Source organism: Mauremys reevesii, linkage group 11, assembly GCF_016161935.1.
Source record: "Mauremys reevesii isolate NIE-2019 linkage group 11, ASM1616193v1, whole genome shotgun sequence".
NCBI classification, from domain to species: domain Eukaryota; kingdom Metazoa; phylum Chordata; order Testudines; family Geoemydidae; genus Mauremys; species Mauremys reevesii.
Window position 1 is genome coordinate 62,959,144 of NC_052633.1, and position 21,157 is coordinate 62,980,300.

Genomic DNA, 21,157 nt, shown 5'->3' on the forward strand with positions numbered 1-21,157 from the left:
TCGCTGTGGGAGGCTGGGCAGCGCGCATATCCGTGATCTGGGGGGGGTGTGTGCATGTATAGCCCTACATACCCCTTCCCCCAGAATTGGAACTGAAACCTGCATCTTACAGTCACCGGTTCTCTGAGGATCCTTATGGGTGTGGTTCCCATCCACGGGGGTGGGGAGAGCGCGAGCCCCATCGGTGGGCGGGTGGGCGGTCCACACGGACGACTCGAGGCTGGCTCGGGGAGGAACTGCCCAACTGCCCTTCAGCCTGGCAGCACCTCTCCGGGGAGAGGGAGGCGGAGGGGCCCATCCCCCCACTGTGAGCTCGCGCAGCCCCACCCGAGCTCAGGGCGCGGAGCGGGGCAGGGCCCGGCCTGGCAACCCCTAGGGAAGGGGGCACGCGCCGGCCGCGGAGCCTCCCCGCCGCGCACGCGCAGCTCCCCGCCTAGCCTGGGCCTCCCGGCCGCTAGAGGCCGCTGCGGGCCGCGCGAGCGGGGGAAGCGGTTCCGGGGCGCCCCGGCGGCTCTGTTCGCGGCCGGTGCCCACGTGCGGCGGCGCTGCCGGAATCAGCGATCGGCGCGGGATGGCGGCGCCCGGGAACCTGCCCATGCTGCTGCTCCGCAGGAAGATCGACAAGCGCAACCGCAAGCTGCGGCAGCGCAACCTGGCGCTACAGAGGGCCGGGCCGCCAGGTACCGAGCCGGGGTCCGGGCCGCCCGGGACCGCGCCGGGGGGCGGGCGCGGGTCCGGGCCGCCCGGTACCGCGCCGGGGGGCGGGCGCGGGTCCGGGCCGCCAGGTACCGGGCCGCCAGGTACCGGGCCGGGGGGCGGGCGGGGTCCGGGCCGCCAGGTACCGAGCCGGGGCGGGCGGGGTCCGGGCCGCCAGGAACCGAGCCGGGGTCCGGGCCGCCGGGTACCGAGCCGGGGCGGGCGGGCGTCCGGGCCGCCGGGTACCGAGCCGGGGTCCGGGCTGTCGGGGTCCGGGCCGCCAGGTACCGAGCCGGGGTCCGGGCTGCCAGGAACCGAGGGGGGGGGCGCGGGTCCGGGCCGCCGGGTACCGAGCCGGGGGCGGGCGCGGGTCCGGGCCGCCAGGTACCGGGGCGGGGGTCCGGGCCGCCAGGTACCGGGGCGGGGGGCGGGCGCGGATCCGGGCCGCCAGGAACCGGGCCGGGGGGTCCGGGCTGCCAGGAACCGAGCCGGGTGGTGGTGCCGAGCTGAGCCGGGCCTACTCCCGGAGAGAGCTGGGGGTGGCAGGAGCTGCCCCTTCCCGTCCCACTCGGGGTGTGTGTGGGTGGGGGGTGTCTCTGGAGGCCCGGCCTAGCCTCCCACGTAAAGCGCCCGGGGAACCTAGACGAACCCGCAGCGGCTGAGCCAGGAGCGCCGGGCCCAGGGCAGAGCTCAGGGGGGCAGGTGGTCCCTGGGCTCTGCCCCGCTTCTCTGCCTGGAGCTCGCTGGGGGCCGGGCGCTCGGGTGCCCACGGGAATTCGTGGGGGGCCGGGGCGCGTGTGTGAGCGCTGCTGATCGCGGGTGGGGGGCGATATTCTAGCTGTAGAACCGGCCTCAGCTCATTATTTGGTGGTTGTGGTAAATGGCAGCACGGATCCAGGAACTGTTGTGTCGCTGGCCTCGCCTTTTCAAACGTGGCCCCTCCTGGTTAGCACTAGTGATTATGAATGCCCCGCAGAAACACCCCAGCCTGCTTTTCAGAGGTGCAGAGCAGATCCCCTTGAAGTCATTTGGCGTTGTGGCACTCAGCTCCTCTGGAAATGGGGCCCTGATGCTCTCATGTTGGACAGTCAAGAATGGAAGCTCTCTCCATCAGTGGCCATGTTAGAAAATGGAGGTGGTGTTGCAGATCTAGTTGTCACTGGACTACGAGCTGAAACAGCTACACCAGGTTCCAAACCAGAGAGAACTTTGAACTCGGTCTTCCATGGGTTTAATAAAGCACATGCCCAACTAGTAATCGTACGATCCTGGAATTGTGAGCGGTCAGAGCTTCTGGAATTCTGCAGCTCCTAGTGTATTCTCAGGCATCAAACTACTGACTGTTGTTAATACTCTGCGTATTACCACCACCGCAGAGTTCCAGATGCTATGATATTAGCTAGTGACTAATACCATTTCTCTAATCAAAATACTGGAATTGTTCAAACTGTAAATGTTCGGGATTTTTTTTTAATTGCCTTCCTCTTTTCTATTGTTTTGGATTTGCCATTCCTGCTTCTAGTGGAGACAAGATCTGTGGATACCTCCGAGAAAGCTACGAACAATGTCATTTCTGAAGAATCAGTGAAGGAGCTTAAAGTGAAGAATGTAAAGCAACCTCAACTAATAGCTAACGGTGAAGTAGCTGAAGAAGCAAAAAATTCTGAATCAAAGAAGAAGAAAAAGAAGAAGAAAAGGCAAATGACTAACACAGAAGAGGGTATGTCATCTTCACTCTTACTTAAAATGTTATCCTCTGAGTTCCCCTCTAAGCTGGCAGTAGTGTCTTTGAATGGGCCTACAAAACTCTACTAGTATAACCAAATTCTGCCAGCATTGATCTTGCAGCTATTCCTAGGGCTGTCCTGAGAATTTTTGGAAAGTTTAGTGTGATGATTCCTAGGGGTTATATCCAGATGTGACCAATTTTATGTAAACCATATGCTAGAAGACTTCTAGGTGCCCCATCTCTCTGTTGCAAGAGGAGTGTTACCCAAAGGTTTGTGATGAATCTCTGAATACTTTACTGTTTAAGAGTTTTGAAGGGACAGGTATCTAAATAAACTGTATATGGTCATATGTCTTAGAATTCTTTGCAATACAAATAAAATCCTAACACATGTAGTCGTAAATGTTAATTAGTAATCATAGCCCCCTCTGTGAAGTAAGATATTAAGCATTTAAATTTGAAATGTATGGAAAGTAAGGAAAAGAGGTCAAGTAGTGTGACAAAGTGGTTAACTTTGTCTGATCTGGGATCAGAACACAGGGATATTTTAGTGTCCTAAGCTTAGTCTATCTACACTGCCTCTCCCACCACTGAGCTATCCCTTACTGTGAACAGAGGTCATACTGGTGAGGTAGTAGGCTGTAGCTTCAATACTACAGTTGGCTGGAAGAAAGCTTGCATAGGGACAGTGAGGATAGCACTGAACCTGTCCTGAAAACTGGTCTGTCGTCTTCTAAGGCATCATCTACTCTGTGAGTTAAGGGTGCGATTCCCCTGCTCATGTATACATACATGCAGTAGCTCCATGAGAGCTAGGGCAAGTGTAGCCAGGGTAGCACAGGTACTGGAAATGTGGCTGGGCTGTGCCAAGTACATACCCACTGGTTTCAGGCAGGTTTGTATTCAGCACAGCTAAGTTACTGTGAATACACAACTGTTTATACTTTTGCTAGCTCTTATTGAGCTACCATGAGCAGCGGAATCACACCCCTACCTCATAGTGTTAGACATAGCCTTTAAAAAGTCATGATTTTCACAGACCCCACATCAGCTTGAATAACTCATAATCTTTGCTACTGATTTTCCCCCTGAATTTACAACCTAAGCGATCTGTTTCCTATTTTCAAGGCTACAAATGTTAACTATTTGCAAGTGCAAAGTGCTATGAGGTTCTCAGATGAATAGAACTGCAAAGTAATACTACTCTGAGAAACTGAATATCAGAAATGTGTTCCTGACAGCAAATGCTACTATAACAGAATAAGCAGCAAAGAATCCTGTGGCACCTTATAGACTAACAGACGTTTTGCAGCATGAGCTTTCGTGGGTGAATACCCACTTCTTCTTGGCATCCGAAGAAGTGGGTATTCACCCACGAAAGCTCATGTTGCAAAACGTCTGTTAGTCTATAAGGTGCCAGAGGACTCTTAGTCTGGATCTGTAAAAGCAGCAAACACGGCTACCGCTCTGATACTATAACAGAATATTTTCTCCAGGTTAGTTGGTGAAGCCCCACCACATGACACGTTAAAAAAAATCAAGCTGGACAAAGCATTAGAAAATATACTTAGGAATTGCACTGAAAGGCCTAATAATTTTCTCTCTCACCCTATAAAACTCATGCAACAGAATTTGATGAATGATACCTATGGATACACTAGAAAGCTTAAAGCATGCAGCTGCGCCACTATAAGCTCTGTAGGGTATCTGCTCTAAGCTGGCGGGAGAGAACTCTCTTGTCAACTTTTAATTAATCCACCCCCAACGAGCAGCTGTCCCTGTGTCAGCAGGAGCAGCCCACCCGCTGACACAGCGCTGTCCACAACGGCACTTAGGTCAGCGTAGTTGAGGTCACTCAGTGGCTTATTCCCATCCCCGAGCGACATGAGCTATACTGACATAAGTGGTAGTGTAGGCGTAGCCTCAATGTTTTTGCGTCTCATGTATGTAGTATTTATAAGTAACAACTTCAAACACATCAAATTATTTTTAAATGGAAAAACAAGTTGACTGTCATTTATTCTAGCTGCACAGTCATTTAAGGGAAATAATCAAAGTAATCATTGAGTTTAAAATGTAAATGTATATTAATAGCTAGTGATTTACATATTGTAACAGACCTGTTTTTCTCTAAATGAGAGAACTATACTGTAATGCATATTAAACAGTTATCAGTCTACTTGTTGAACAGGGATTCTGCTTTTTCATCTATTCTTAAATAGAGAAAACGCTTTACGTTAAATACTCCATCATACAGATGTTAAAATATTTCAATATTTCCTGCTAAGAAGTGGAACTTTGCCCTGTAGTTGATTTCCACAGTTAACCTCATGTCTTCCTGTTCAGGAGCACCTCTTCCCAACCTTTTATAGCACATTTACTGTATATAACAACGAGTGTACAGTGAATGTAAACTAATATTTATGTCCTATAGATATTGCTAAGCTAATGCACTTGCCTGCTTTGCAAAGGAAAGGAAGTAACTTTAAACTTTGTTTAAAATTTTTTTCTTTCTCCTTGGTTGGGAACACACCATCTGAATATGAACTGATGCAGTGTTGCCTGCCCTAGCCTGTGGGATGACTTCCTGAAACAATTTTTTTTTCTCCCTGTGGATAGATAAAAAGCATGAACTAAAATGAAATTCCTGCTATATTGAAATGTGCATGAGTGATTTACGTACTGGGGGAATAAATATCCCATTATCTCTTTTTTTATTATAATAATGGTTGCAAAGAATATATCTAAGTGTGACTTGTTTGGTATGTTCATTCGCTTTAAAAATAAATTAATTGCAGGTACAGAAACTAAAAAAGCAAAGACTGAAGAACAAGCATCTGCAGACATGGAGGATGCAAAAGATGGTAAGGATCCTGAAGTGGAAGAAAATAATGAGGATCCTGAAGAGAGAGAAGTAATGGATGAAGATACCGAAGAGCCCAGTTTACCTCTTGGTGTAACAGGTAACTTGTGTCAGAGTTTCCATATCTCTGTTTTTCTTTTTGCCTAGAGCCAGAATGCAAGTTCTGAAACTCTCTTTAGAGTAAATAATTTTTTTCAAACTTAGGTACTTAAAGTTAGGTGTCTGACTCTAAACAGCCAAATTTGAAAGTTTTTGCAGTAGGTTTTTCTTGTTAATGTTTGGCAAATAGCCGATACTTCTAAGTTGAATATTAATTTTCATTTGGGAGGGCCTGCTCTTTAAGAGGTTTTCATGTCACTTACATGTTTGATTTGTCTTAGTTCCCCTGGGTTTCCTTTTCTTATTAACTTAATGATGAAGTACTAACCTGCATAAGACAAAACTGCTTGTAGTAATCAGATACAGTAACTTGAAACTTAACTTGTTAATTGCGAGATCAATTTAGCCAAGTAGCCAATGAGGGTGGGCAGGTTTGAAGAAACAAGGTTGAAATGATTGATGAACTTTTCTCTTCAGGTGCTTTTGAAGACACCTCATTTGCTTCACTGTCTGATCTAGTCAGCGAGAACACGCTGAAAGGAATAACTGATATGGGCTTTACACACATGACAGAAATTCAACATAAAAGTATTAAACCCCTTCTGGAAGGCAGGTAAGAAATACTTTATTTAAAAAAAAAGGAGCATGTGTAATTAAAATTCCACCTCAGTTTTGTCTCCATGTGAAATGCAAACACCTTAAAAGTATTGGGATTGCAATTCCGCTCTTGTACACAGACTGGCTCAGTGACATCTCTGCTACTGCATTAATGAAAAATTCTAATAGAAATGCTTGGAAAGAATGAGGATTTCTGGTCACACATGAAACTATTGAATACTTTTGCAATTTAGTATATATTAGTCCCTAATACTTATAGGTTATGTTCTCATTTATTTGTCTATTTAGTCACTTTAATAATTGATGCCCTGCATGACCATTACAGGTTCAGGGTCCCAACCCTGCCCCGCCCAAGGTTTTACCAATAATTTAATATTGAATGTGTTATTTATATGGTATTTCCATCTTATGCATGTGTTTATATATGTTTTGTTTCATTATGTGTTTATATTTTATATAAAAATAAAGATTTTTAAAAGTATTGGGATACAACCTATTTGGATTGTATGAGTTTTGTAATATTTTGTAGAAAGTCATGGGTTTTTTTAGTGCTCATGTGTTCTAAGTATTTATATATGGCCCCCCATTACCCAAGTACGAGTGTCTTCCACATATTTCCCAAGCAGAATTAATTTTTCATGTGATTTGCTTTCTTCCCAGCCTTCTGGAGAAAGTTTGTTTGGTTGATGGGCTTATTTGTTTGCTTTGTGTGAGTGTCCATGTTGTGCTTGTGTGGTTTGTGTGAAGAAACTGAGGGGAAAGCTCAGTAGAAATTAGTTTTAAAAGTGGGGAGGTCTGTGATCTTTGCTGTCTCTTGTGCATGAGTTCCATAGTGTAAATCCTACCCCTGTTGAAGTTCCATCTCTTGTTCCCATCAAACATAACTAGTGGAATGTCAGTCATGGGCGGGGGAGAGAGTCTCTGAGCCAATCCTATAGCAAGTTCGGGCTGGTCTGGAGACCAAAGTTCTCTGCCTTGATTGGATGGTTCCAGTCACAGTTGACCAGGGCTGTTTTTGAATGGCTAAATACTTACCATTATCAAACCTTTGAGCTGTTCATTTTTTCTCTACAAAAGTAACTAAAATTTTAAATGCTGCTGACAATGTGAAAAACTAAATATTTTCTTCCTAATTATGACACCTACAGAGATATTCTAGCAGCTGCAAAAACGGGCAGTGGCAAAACTCTTGCATTCCTCATTCCTGCCATAGAGCTCATCTACAAGTTAAGATTCATGCCTAGGAATGGTAAGGCTCTTTCTATGCTTCTCAGTTAAGTTGAAGTTATTCTTAAGGAGAGAAGGAAGGATAACTTGGTTTAATTTTTGCTGAAATGAGCAACTTCTTTTTTAGGAACGGGTGTTCTGATTCTTTCACCTACTCGAGAGCTTGCCATGCAGACTTATGGAGTTCTGAAAGAACTGATGACTCATCATGTTCACACTTATGGCCTGATAATGGGAGGCAGTAACCGATCAGCTGAGGCACAGAAACTTGCAAAAGGGATCAACATTATAGTGGCAACACCAGGTAGACTTCTGGATCACATGCAGGTAGGTAAAATATCAGGTAGCCGTATGTATTTACAAAACAAAACAAAAAAATTCCACCCATACATAGTTTCTCTGGCTGACTTTGTGTTCATTAAAATCTTGTAGAACACCCCTGGGTTTATGTTCAAGAACCTGCAGTGTCTGGTAATCGATGAAGCCGATCGCATCCTGGAGGTTGGGTTTGAGGAAGAAATGAAACAGATCATAAAACTTCTGCCAAGTAAGTAAAATTCTGTGTCATTCCTAGAAATCATGTTACCTTCTGAGCAGCATGTTGGTCAAGAAAGGAGAGAACTAGGAGAAAAGGCTTCGGGTACAATAGTTTTAGTATTAGTTTTGGAATGATTGTCCTACACTTTCTGATGCTTGTTCTGACTGACGCACGCCCGCCCCTTCTTAATTCAGTATACAGTAGTCAGCAGAAACTTGTTTGTTATATTTTACCATCTATAGATAGGTCAACTCACCACTGGAGCACCCCCTCATGGCTGGATGTTGGCTAGCAGGCTCTCCTCCTAAAGCACCCCCTGCTGACAGTCTTTTTTGCCTGCAGTGGTCTGCTGCTTCTTGCAACTCAACCTGGCCAGGTCATATTTAGTCCTACCCCATCAGGGATGATAAAGTCCAGCAAAAACAAATGTCTGATCTCTCCATCCAGTCTGCCACCCTCAATTCTGGGTCCAGCGGTCCATACATCTTTTTCTCAGGGCTCCCATTAGTCCATATCTCATTTTCAGAGGCTTTACGCCACCTTACCCGTGGCTGATAGGGAAACCCAGCCCTTCTCACTACACTGGGTTCCAGTCTAGGGACCTTAGGACAGGCAGTCGAGGTTCACTCCACCGTACTCCTTGCTGCCTTCTACCTGGACTTCTTCCTGCTAAGCCCTACTGTGGACTTTCTCCTCACCTTACAAAATGCTTCCTGTTTCCTACAAGTCTTGTCACTCCCTACTATCAGGACAGAGACAGCAGCATTTCTCCCTGCAGCCCCCTTCTGCTCCATACTTCTCTTTATAGAACCCAGCTGGTTTCATCATTAATTGGGGTTGACCCTTCCCCCATTTGTAACCAGCTGGGTTAATTGGTCTCAGAACCACGTTAACCCTTTCATCACCTGTATGGGGTAGGCACTCCATCAGACCATCGTTTATCTGAAGGACAGGCTTTTCATGGGTACTTTAAAGAAATAATATAGCCCATAGAACAAGAGTTTCTCAAACTGGGGTTGCTGCTTGTGTAGGGAAAGCCCCTGGTGGGCCAGGCCTGTTTACCTGCCCTGTCCGCAGGTCCCACCAATCGCGGCTCCCACTGGCCGCGGTTCACTGCTCCGGGCCAATGGGAGCTGCTGGAAGCGGCGCGGGCTGAGGGACGTACTGGCTGCCGCTTCCAGCAGCTCCCGTTGGCCTGGAGCAGCGCTCTGTGGCCAGTGGGAGCCGTGGTCGGCTGGACCTGCGGACGGGGCAGATAAACAAACCAGCCCGGCCTGCTAGGGGCTTTCCCTACACAAGCGGTGACCCCAGTGTGAGAAACCCTGCCATAGAAGTTAACATAAGAGGTGTCTTTCATTTTTATGTAGGGCATCTTTCTGCCAATGCAGGCTCATTCCCTGCAGTACAGTATTTTCTGACACAGTTTAAATGTTGCATGCTAAAAGGTTTCCATCCCTTCACTTGGGAGTCTCCTGCACATATTCAGAGACTACTTCAGGAAGTTTATCCTGATCCTTACCTGATTATTTTTTTTCCCCTTTTCTAAATTTCATCCTATTACTCCTTGTATTTCTCTTTTATAGCAGGCAGTCTTTCTCAGAACCCCTGAAGAACTCTTTCATCTTAAAAACAGGAAAACATGAAACAAGGGCCTTTTTTGTAAATATGCAGGCTGATGTATTTAAGAGTAGTAGCAACTTAATATGCAGTATGTAAAACCAAACAACAAAAGATGAGTAGAATAGCCACTCATACTGATAAGTAGAGAGGCTAAAACTATAGGGAATCAATTCTGTTATTGTTCTTTGCATCATAAGTAAAAAGGATTGTGCTTGATTTCCTCCCTAACCCTATACATTTAGACAGGAGGGAAACATTGCAGGATCAGTGCCTACGTTTATATCAGGCAATGGGATCCAGGCAGCCCCTTGCACCTGTGCACTGTCCCAGTGAAGTCAGCAAGGCTCAGCGTAGGGGTTGTCCCACACAGCAAAAGTAATGTGTGTACACATGTAATGTGTGGTGCTATGGTATAACCTCTGTACCATGACATTAAATTAAAAGGTAAAACTGATAAAATAAATACTTTTTTGTGTAACGTATTGGTTACCTTGCTGCAATGAATTTCAGAAGTTTTTTTGAGGATACAAAAAAGCATTTGATATTTACATGAATGAAAAAATATGCAGTTATACTAGCTAGAATTAAAATCTGATTTGGTATGATTGCTATTTTCTGTATAAACAGCAGTGCAAATGAATATGAACATGCCCCTGAAGGGAAAGGACTACTTAGGGTTTATAGGTATTAAATATTTTTTAAAACAAGCATTGCTTTGTAGGTCATGAGTACTACATAGTGTAAATTACATTGCTAGTGGTTGTTGTAGAGACAGACATGATATAGTAAAACCTACATTTGGCCACCCACTGAGGAAAACAGGCAAAACACATGCAACTACATCTTGTGTCTCTGCTATTTGCATAATCCAATGCAAAAGTGAGATTATTTTTTGTGAATTATTTCAGAGCGCAGACAGACCATGCTTTTTTCTGCTACACAAACCCGAAAGGTTGACGACCTGGCTAAGATATCTCTGAAAAAGGAGCCACTGTATGTTGGGGTTGATGATAACAAAGAAACAGCAACAGTAGATGGTCTTGAACAGGTAAAGTGAAGCAGAAATACTAATAAAAATAGATGCAATATGTGCACAAACTACTTCTAAACATCGATTTTTATGTGCATTCTATAAATGTAAAGTATAGTCCTAAAGTTCAGGTGGCCTTTGGTCATCCTGGTTGGACAACTGTTAGTAGACTGATTAAATCTCTTTGGCATTAGCCACCTATAAGGAATTATTTACATTTTAGTAGATGTTGCAAGATAAGCAATACCAACAGCTTTGGAATTAGAGCTCCAATTCACAATCTCTTCAATACTGTGAGGTGAGAAGGGCTGCTGCAGAATTACAGGTTATTACATCACCTTTCCATAGATGCCAAAGACTTGATCAGTGGCAGAATTTCTTTTTAAATAATGTGCTTTGAAAAAAGTTCTGAATTTTAAGGACCCAGGAGATAGATATTGTACGGTGTGTTATTTACAGTGATTAAAAAAAACTTGGAACATCTTTGTAGTATAAATAACGTAACTTCTACTTATCAATAATTCCCTAATATACGTCTCTTTGTTAGACAATTTATTAAGTGTACTATATGGATGTCAGTTCCCAAGAAGATGAGACTGGGGAAAAGGGAACATAGGTGTCTGAAAGTTTTGTTTAATATTGCTGTAGAACCAAAGACTTAAACTATATGTTTTAAAGCTCCATTTGTTTGCACTGACTTAATTGAGTTATATGAAACAAAAGCATATTTCATACCTGTTTTAAATAACTGACTTTGAATGATTTCCAGGGATATGTAGTGTGTCCATCCGAAAAAAGGTTCCTTCTGCTCTTCACATTCCTCAAGAAAAATCGGAAGAAAAAGGTGATGGTGTTTTTCTCGTCATGTATGTCTGTGAAATACCACTATGAATTACTCAACTATATCGACTTGCCAGTCATGGCCATTCATGTAAGTATTTTCTTAAGTTAACACTTTCACACCAGCCTTCTCTTAAAGCTGGTCTTTTAAATATGCATCTGAAGAACAAGGTTTCTGTCAGTGAGATGGAGTTGTGTGTTGAAAGAGCATTTTCCATCAAACATCTAGTTTAGAAATTCCAAGTTTGCTCACTGAAAATGATTTCATCATGCTTCCATGTTGTGGAGGTAGTGGAGCTTTTCATTGTCTACGTGGGAATTAACGTTACTATTTGTTTTTAGTTTAGCATCCTTGCTTAACAGTCTCCCCTTTACTAAGCAAGCCACCTGGGTAGGTATTTATATTTGGTAGAATTTTCAAAAAGGAAACAATAATTCTTTTTTGCCACACACTTCAGGGATCTCTTCAGTTGGTAATTGTTTTTTTAAATTTTGACTTCCAAGTGGGGATGCAATGGATACGTGTTTTTTATTTTGTTATATTATCACAACTGCGGCCCTAAATAGTTGGGAATATGGACTAATTGTATACTTGATTTAAGGTGATAAATACCTTATGAAACAAACATAATTGAGTTGTTAACTCGCCTCGGTGTGTTTTGTTTGTTTTGGGGTTTTTTGGGTACTGCTAAGGTCTTTGTACTGCATTCTGAATGGAAGTGCTAAATCGGGGGTGGGGAGGGAGGAATCTTACCGTTCTTCTATTTCTCTCTAGTCTTGGAAGTGTTACTGTTTTACTCTGATCCTTCAAACAATTAGGCATGTCCTTAACTTTAAGCCCTTGAATTAGTCCCATTGCACTGTATGTTCGGAGGATTGAGCTTTATTATTATTATCATTGCTTTAGAATGTACAGTGTAACCTCCTCCAAAGTAGCATTTATGTTGCTGAATGCTGTACATCAGCCTGCTTTGTTTATGCACTATGAAAATGGTTCTGCTTTTAAAAGCCATGGATGTGTGGGTATGTATGAGTCGCTTAGATGGAAAGATGCTTTAACACATGGTTTTAAATCTTCTTAGTAACCCCACAGTGTCTGAGATATATTTCTTGTGTACATGTAAAGCTACAATTCTGAAGGCTGATTTGCAGAATTTTTTCGTTGTTAACTAATTCAATCCTGAATATGTTTTCTCCTAGGGCAAGCAGAAACAAACTAAACGGACCACCACATTTTTCCAGTTCTGTAATGCAGATTCTGGAATACTGTTGTGCACTGATGTAGCTGCCAGAGGACTGGATATTCCTGAAGTTGATTGGATTGTCCAGTATGACCCTCCAGATGACCCAAAGGTATCTTGTCCCCTGAAAATGCTTCTGATGTGTCTCTAACATTCCACAATTTTGGAGAAAGTATGGATTTAATTATCCCTCTACAGAAAACTGTTAGGCTCAGGCAGGGTTTGCATCAAACAAACTGACTTTCTATTGTTGTTCCTGGAAAATGCTTGATTTTTACAATTCATGTGCTGAATGCACCACTTATTTGAAGCATTCAGCATGCTTTTAAAATGATTGCCTGTTGGAAAAAATTATGTGTACTTAGACTTAACATTTAGTTAATTTTAAAAATGAGTCAAAAGAAGCATAAGGTTGCATGCTTGCCCTTAAGTCCCCCTGACAATTTTTGTGATTTTTTTAAGTCCCTATTTTCCAGTTTAGTTTTTCTTCCTGTTACTACGTGAAAGACCCATACGAACAACTGCACAAAGTAATCAAACTGAAAAAAACAAGCAGAAACATTAGTTACAGTAATCATAGATATTGATTATAATAATAATACCGGTAAGTAAAATATTTTCAAATGGATTTTTTTAGTTGAGTGTCTCTTCATCAAACCTAGTGCTTCAGGTTTGCAGCACTTGGTTTCTTTATCAGTAGATCAGGGGGCAGAGGGGCCCAGCCCCTGCAGGGCCCCCCAGGCCAGTTTTCTGGCCCCCCCCTGCGTTTGTGTTCTCCCGCCGGCATGATGCCTGGGGCAGGTCAGCGCGAGCAGGTCAGCGAGCCGGGGGCAGTGGACCTGCATGGCATGGCGCTGCGAGGCGCGGCTGCTGCGTCTGCCAGCCCTCGGATGGCCGTGACCAGCGGGCTCGGAGCCGCGCACCCACCCGCACGCACGCACCGCGCAGTCACTCCGGCGGGCTCGGACCTGCCGCGCGCATGCCTGCGGAGCCAGCGAGCCAAAATGCCGCGCAGGTCTTCAGGTGCGCTGGGGGGGGCCCCCGCGCCCGCCCCCCCCCCCCGAATTCTCTGGGCGGCCCTGCAGTAGATGTCAATGTGATGAGCAGAATTTACATCATTATGGATGAGACTCCATAGCTGCAGTACTATTAAGTTTGTTTTTCTGTTAGGCTATTCACATTTGCAAGAGTCAAAAGCAGATCCCATTGACCCAGGACCTTGAATCAGGACATGGAAATAAATATTTCCATGGTGTTAAATGTTGAGTTTGACCATTATCTTCACTGATATTAGCATACTCTGGAGATAGTAATAGTGTTAATTTTAAAGAAATTACTTGGCGTAAGAATTTTGATTTCAAATTATTACATTTTTTTAACTATTCTTTTTCCAAAAAGGAATACATTCATCGTGTTGGTAGAACTGCCAGAGGTATAAATGGCAGAGGACATGCTCTACTCATTTTACGACCAGAAGAATTGGGTTTCCTTCGTTACCTAAAGCAAGCCAGGGTAAAGTCATGTGTAGTATTTTACTATGCTACTGGAATTTTTTGATGTAGAAACTGTAATGATTAATCAAGTGTTTCAGTATTTTAACCGAAACCCATTTTATTGCTTAGAAAATGTTTAACTGAATAATTTAATAGAAATGCAAGGTGGCCACCGCAATAGAAACTAAATAATCATTTAAGTTCCAGTGCAGCTGGAATCACTTGACAATGCAGCTTAACGATGTGCTGTGAAAGGGAAAAAATGTTTCTGAGTCCTCTACCAAAACCATTAGGTGCATGGTGCTCCAACAAAAACAAGGAAGACACAACCCTAGTAATATATTTTTAAAGTCTCTATTTTAAGAAATGGCAGGAAAAAAATTGCAAGTTTCAGTCAGTAGTATATCAAAAGGCAGCACAGCTGCTAAACTTACCAATTCCTCATTTGTTTTCTCAGCCCTGAGTCACTGCCACATTTCATTACCATAAAGGAGAAATGTCCTTTCAATGAGAAGAACATTAGTGTAAATATTGCCACTAATGATGTGCTCTGATTAAAAACCCGGTATTTCTATAGGAGCAGGAAAGAGGCGGAAATGCCTTCAAAATACCTATCTCAAGCCTGAATTCATATAGAAAAAGTGGTTCACTTTTTTCCATCATTTTCAAATTCACAACGTGACTCTGGAAAACCCACTATTCTCACCCTGGTGATAGAATGCTTTGCAGCAAAAAGCCCTGCAAAAATACTTACTGGAACTTTTAAAGAACATTATTTGAATAATGAAAATAAGTCAACTATCTGCATATTCTTAACTTGCCTTCCTTTAGGACTTGTTTACATTAGAACATTTTGCTATTTTAATTATACCAATATAGTTAAAGTGGCAAAACCACATAGTGTGGACCACAATTAAATGGATATAAAAGTGCTTATACTGGTATAAGATATTATACTAGTGTAACTGTGTCCACACTGGGGCATATTACCAGTATTAAGGTTATAATTGCTTACCTAGCAGTCATAGTTATACCAGTATAACCTTTTCTAGTGTAGATGGGGCCTTAGTTATCATTTTCTTTAGGTGAATGCTGTAACTTTTACTTGCACCTTCTTATATAGGCTGTATAATACTGCGTAAGAGTTATCTAAACACCTTTTTTTTTTTTGGGTAGGTACCATTAAGTGAATTTGAATTTTCCTGGTCCAAAATTTCAGACATCCAGTCTCAGGTATAAAGTTATTTCATATTAGTTCTCTGAATGTTTACATGAAAATGATTATAGGTATAGACTAGCCTGCTCTTGCAAAGCAATTGAAGGTTTAAAGAAATTGTGGAAATCTGCTTACATGATCTGAAAGATTCCTCTAGATATTTGCTCTTAAATGCTAAACCCTCATGTCATTACATCTATCCATGACTTTATTATGATACCATGTTATAACTTCAGATACATTGTTTCATTTGAAGTATCAAATTCTGCCCTCATAACATACAGGTAACCTGTCATTGACTTCAGTGAGAATGAACATATGCCTGTTTAGAAACAGGACTTTCTTCTTTGAGTGATTGCTCAGGTGTATTCCACTATAGGTGTGCGTGCTCGCCACGTGCACCGGTGCCGGAAGTTTTTCCCTTAGCAGTATCCGTAGTGGGGGAGCATCGCTGCGACCCCTGGAGTGGCGCCAACATATCACGCCATAAAGAGGGCTTTAATCTACCATAGTAATTTTAAGTATATCTTTGACTTTATCCACAAATATAAACCTCTATTCATAAAGTGTGTGTACCTAGCACAATAAATATAGGGTTTTTTCCCCTTACTGAATAAGGGTGTGTGTTCCATTTACTTGTCAGTAATGTAATACTTCATAAAAGGATTACACTGTATCTCTACGAACAGGAAAATCTAGAAATGACATTTGTAAATTCTATAATGCATAGTAGTAACCTGTTTAACTGGCCTGATTTACATGCTGTCATAATCCAGTGGTAGATAAATCTGTTTAATGTTCAGCTATAATGTGATGAGCATGGAATAGGAATCTAAGTAGACTAGAATAGGCATTTTTTTGTAAATTTGGAAAGAATTCCATGTTATACGTACGTACATTCAGTAATAAAAATGACTACTTTGAATTAAATTTTAGAAAAAAAGATTTTAAAATTTGGAGTGAGCTGTTTTTTAGGTAATACATAAATTGTTTTTATGCAATTTTTCTATAAATATGATTTTTCAGTTGGCTTGAAATCCTGACTCAGCAAAGTCATGGTTTAACCTAGAGCACCAGAACTGATGAGCTCATGTTCAGTTTCTGTTCTGCCTAAGTTGAGTTGAATTTCAGAAAGATGCTCTGTTTATTTTTTCAGAAGGTTGTCACTTTTGATTCTAAATGCAGAAACTAGTGAAGCAGTGTATTTGGGCATTGGCGGTTTGTCGGTCTTATTTATTTTTGTGGAATTTTGCAGTCTTTTCTGAATATTTGTGGTTAGTTGGTACATGCAGAACAATAAATCTTGTCAATTCTAAATAGTAAAAACCTTCAATTTAAGGAGAAAATTCAGATATGCATCAAGGGAGAAGCTAACATTGCCTGCTTTAGTGGTAGAATCTCACAACATATGCATATCTTCGTAGACTGATACAATTTTGATATTAGAATATCTGCCAGCCACCTTTGTCCATTAATTCCAAGCTCCCTTGTTTGTACCACTTAAATATAGCTATAAAGTTAAGCTAAAGAGAATGCATTCAGACAGGGTAACTCATTATTTTTGCAATACTTTTTAAGATTACTTTGAGGCTATGTAATGTAATTCAATTGTTTTTCTCCCCCTGATTTATAAAGACACATTGATAAATTTGTATTTTGCTGTAATAGTTCAGTTTTTCTGAAGTGAATATTATGGTTAATGTACTCATTGCAAATTACAAGCAAAATGAGTTATTTGCTGTATAATTTATAAACTGGTTACAGCCGTAATTGGATACAACTGTCTTGCCTTTCTTTTTCCAGCTTGAAAAATTGATTGAGAAGAACTATTTCCTTCACAAGTCAGCCCAGGAAGCATACAAAGCATACATTAGAGCTTATGACTCCCATTCTCTGAAACAGATCTATAACGTCAATAACTTGGATCTACCCAAAGTTTCCCTTTCGTTTGGTTTCAAAGTCCCTCCATTTGTTGATCTCAGTATCCTTTTATCGCAATGTGTCAAAAGTAATTTATCTGCTTAACATTTCTAATGTGCACATCACTGGAGTATCTAAGTGCAAACGATAGTTTTACTATTAATTATCTAAGCAGGTCCTAACCCTAAGAGAATAGTTTTATAGAAGTTAACCAGTTATTTGCCAGTTTTAATATTTGTTCATGACTATGTATATATGGCAGGGCAAGAATAACAGCATTTTAATTTTTGCATATATAGTGGATCTGGGAATATTACATGTATATTCTTGAGAGTAATTTCCTCTTTTACTAATGTGGGGTTTGCACAATGAGATACATCTGTGTAATGGTTGTGGCATATTGTCCTGGGGGAAAGACAAGTATAGGAACTGCTCAAATTGTTTCAGAACTACTGGTGGTAAAGGCTGACCCATTAGTGCAGTCCATAGTGTGAGAAGGAACAGAGTTAAACAATTTGAAAGAAGGAAAAATAAATAAATAGGGGGGAGGGATAGCTCAGTGGTTTGAGCATTGGCCTGCTAAACCCAGGGTTGTGAGTTCAATCCTTGAGGAGGTCACTTAGGGATCTGGGGCAAAAACTGGTCGTGCTATGAAGGCAGGGGGCTGGACTCAATGACCTTTCGAGGTCCCTTCCAGTTCTAGGAGATTGGTATATCACCAATTATTACCTTTTTTACCTTTAAAAAACAACCAAAGGAATGACAAACACTAGGTGAGTTTTTAGTTTGACAGGTTTTCTCCACCCTTGCATCCACTAAGGTTTTGCTCTGTAAAATGCCAGGCACACGATTATTCTTTTCCCCTGAAAACATCCCATTATACTGAAATATGTGACAATTAACTTGGTTTAATGTTTATTGTCTGTATTCCTTAACCAAAAATTCCCAGATGTGAACAGCAGCCAAGGTAGAAGATTGCAAAAAAGAGGCGGAGGTGGAGGATTTGGTTACCAGAAATCCAAGAATGTCCACAAATCCAAAATTTTCAAACACATTAACAAGAAAAAGTCAGACAGCCGGCAGTTTTCTCGTTGAAGCTGGCCATTGAAATGGCTTTTGTCATTAAAATAGACTCTCTGTGAAAATAATCTTACAGATATTTCCTTTGCAAATTGCTCAGGTTTAAGCTATGCTCTGTCTAAATTTTTAAAATTTTACATTTGGTTTCTGGGTATATCTTATAACTCATTTCAAAAGCATTTAAGTAAGGAAAAACAGACTGAGAAAACTAAGTGATTTTGGAAACTTTAGTCACAAAGGAGAGGATAGCTGGATGTAACCTTTTTTACTATAAATAAGTTAAACACATTGTTCCTGAAAATAGAACACATTTTTCAGTGTTTTTTTCTGTAAGATATTCTCCCTTTCTTCCTCACTTCACCCTCTAAGCACCCATCAAAAAAAGCAATTCTGAATACAGTATGGTTGTGCATAGCAAGAGTCCTTCAGAGTATTCAGAAATTAAAGGGGATGGCAGGTCACTGAGACTATTTTACGGCACAAAATAAATGATCCTTGTTTACTTGGGTTACTGGACTTCTTTATAAAGCTACAAAACTCATTGCTTTTTCTAGTAGTTAAGATGAAGAATATGAAATGACAAACAGATTTCTATGAGCATAATGTGTTTTTAAACCATCAAGGAAAACACTTTGGTCTGTGTATCAAAGAGTACAAAGGCAAGACTAGAAAAGCAAACTTAATAGTATATATTATGTGACATTCTTGAATTGCGTTTTGATATGATGTTAATATGCTAATTTATATTCCAGAGGAGCAATCTGCTTGCTTCAGCATCTTCTCTCAAATTTAGATTTAAATTTAACCATCTCTCATTTCTAAAATATATTCTGTTAAAACAAGAATATGCAAATAAAAAATGATACACCTTTATTTAATCTGTAGTATTCTTTATGAAGAGGGTACAACAAGAACTGTTGCAACTATATTCTGTAACAGTGTATTACTTTTTAGTAGCCATTCCTTGGATCAGTGGTGAGTAAAGCCAAAGATTCAGTCACAGAATTGAGTGAATGCAACGCAGTGTATGTAAGATTTAGAAAGGTGAAGTAGGGTGTAAATATAGGGAGATCTTGGAATGAGAAGTGGAAAAGAGAAAATACAGGGGAAGATATAGAATACACATTAGTGGGAAGGATGAAGTGGGGAAGAGTAACCCATTAAGATTGTAAGAGAGTGAGGGCAGTAAATTGATTGACAGTATTACAATTAAATACTTTGCATAGTGGACAATAGACAACTGACTTAGTCCTTTAAATTGCAGAGAGTATGGCAGGGCATGTATTTTCACTGTGGTCGATAGATTTAATCATTGGGCTAATCACCAGCTATTTTTCATGTTTCTCCCCAATACCACTGCCCTGGTAGATAAGTAGTATTCTTGTAAGGCCACTGTGAGGTAGAGAAATAGCATTATCCCTCTTTCAAAGATGCTAAGTGACTTGCCCATGCTGCTAGGGTAAGTCAGTAAAAAAGAAAAAAACTCAGACCCACAGAATCCTGATTCCATGCCCCTGCAGCATATCTCTCTCTGTGTAGCAGCTCAAATTTCATTTTACCCTCCCCACCACTCCCAAAATGAGGTAGGAATTTCCCTGACACTCAGACATTCAGTTTTTCAATCTTAATACTGATGTGAACAGATTGTGAATGTGTTCATTTGCATATAGTTAATTCACTAAAACCGCTAATACGTTTTTAAATCAGCAAGTCAGACGTAAAAGTGAAAGACTTTGTGTAGGAAGGCTTGACTCCTTTGTTTTGTGGGGGGAACATTAGTGTTGGGAGAAGGAGCATGACCATTCTATTATCACTATTGGCCTATACATAATTAAACGCATACCTGTAGCACTATGAAGAAACATTTCCTTAATCTGGCAATTTTTAAAAAATAAATGTTGGTCAGTTAAGAAGTTTGGATTTCTGATACATCAAGTTGTTTGGATTTAACAACTTAAAGCTTCACTGGTTGCAATGAGGAGCAGAAGCTGTTCTTTAAATTAAAACTGCATTGATCATCTCTCTCTCTAAACCTAGCACAATGGGGCACTGATCCTTGACTCCAGGTTATATCCTTATACAAATAATTGTTAAAAAGTCTCTAACGTGTTTTAGAAATACCTATGAAGTATATAACACCATAGTATGTAAGGGTTTGTATGTGAAAGTTACACCAGTTTAACTTTAGGTCTTTTTGAAACTGGTGCAAATGGCTGTGTGGACACGTATTTCAGTTTGGCTTAAATTGGCTGGGAATAGGTTTAAGCAAAACCGCAAAAAGCTATTCTTAAACCAAAGTAAATATCCACCCCGTGGTCTACAGTGGTTTAACTAAGGCCATGTCTACACTACAAAATTGTCAACCTAATGTACATCGGCATACATCTGTCCCAGTAATTACATCGCTTGTGTGTGTTTACGCATTGCTCCTTGGGTTGACGGTGCGTGTCCTTACCAGGAGCACTTGTATCGCTTGTACTGTCAGTGTGGGGCATTGTGGGATGGTTCATGAAAGCCAGTAACAGTCAACATAAGCAATGCAGTGTCTACAGTGACACTGTCAACCTAATTACATCAACCTGACATATGGAGGTGTAGTTAAGTCAGTGTACCAGGGCAGTTATATCGGCAGGAGAGAAATGTAAGTGTAGACACGTCCATAGGTCGAAGTAAGTTGCCTTGTATTGACCTAACTCTGTAGTGTAGACCAGACATAAATTGATTTAAAACAGATCTAAGTTAAACTGGTGCAACTTATGTGTGTAGACAAGGTCTCTGTATTTCACAAGTAAGCAGCTTTACCTACATAGCATGGCCTCCATCACCATAGTACCTGAGGACTTCCTATGTGCTATGCTCACAACAGTCCTGTGGTGACGTATCTCCAGTTTTGCAAATGGGAGCTGAACCCAGAACTCCTGTGTGTTAGCTACAAGACTCTTTCCTT

The 21,157-nt window shown here is 41.5% G+C and overlaps 1 protein-coding gene across 1 annotated transcript; it reads left to right on the plus strand.

Moving 5' to 3' along the window:
• The first annotated feature begins 447 nt into the window (after nucleotides 1-447).
• DDX18 (DEAD-box helicase 18) lies at nucleotides 448-19,083 on the plus strand. The gene is made up of 14 exons (XM_039495193.1): nucleotides 448-680; nucleotides 2,219-2,416; nucleotides 5,224-5,388; nucleotides 5,865-6,000; nucleotides 7,154-7,254; nucleotides 7,360-7,559; nucleotides 7,665-7,779; nucleotides 10,299-10,438; nucleotides 11,190-11,351; nucleotides 12,461-12,613; nucleotides 13,900-14,013; nucleotides 15,171-15,227; nucleotides 17,014-17,191; nucleotides 18,080-19,083. The coding sequence occupies exons 1-14, from the start codon at nucleotides 572-574 to the stop codon at nucleotides 18,223-18,225; spliced, it is 1,974 nt and encodes a 657-aa protein (XP_039351127.1). The 5' UTR covers nucleotides 448-571; the 3' UTR covers nucleotides 18,226-19,083.
• The last annotated feature ends 2,074 nt before the right edge of the window (nucleotides 19,084-21,157 follow it).

Bases quoted from the DNA above. Each gene is read 5' to 3' on its own strand.
- DDX18 (XM_039495193.1), top strand. From the start codon at position 572: ATGGCGGCGCCCGGGAACCTGCCCATGCTGCTGCTCCGCAGGAAGATC. The intron at 681-2,218 runs GTACCGAGCCGG...TCCTGCTTCTAG, and splicing joins ACAGAGGGCCGGGCCGCCAG to TGGAGACAAGATCTGTGGAT. The intron at 7,780-10,298 runs GTAAGTAAAATT...GAATTATTTCAG, and splicing joins GATCATAAAACTTCTGCCAA to AGCGCAGACAGACCATGCTT.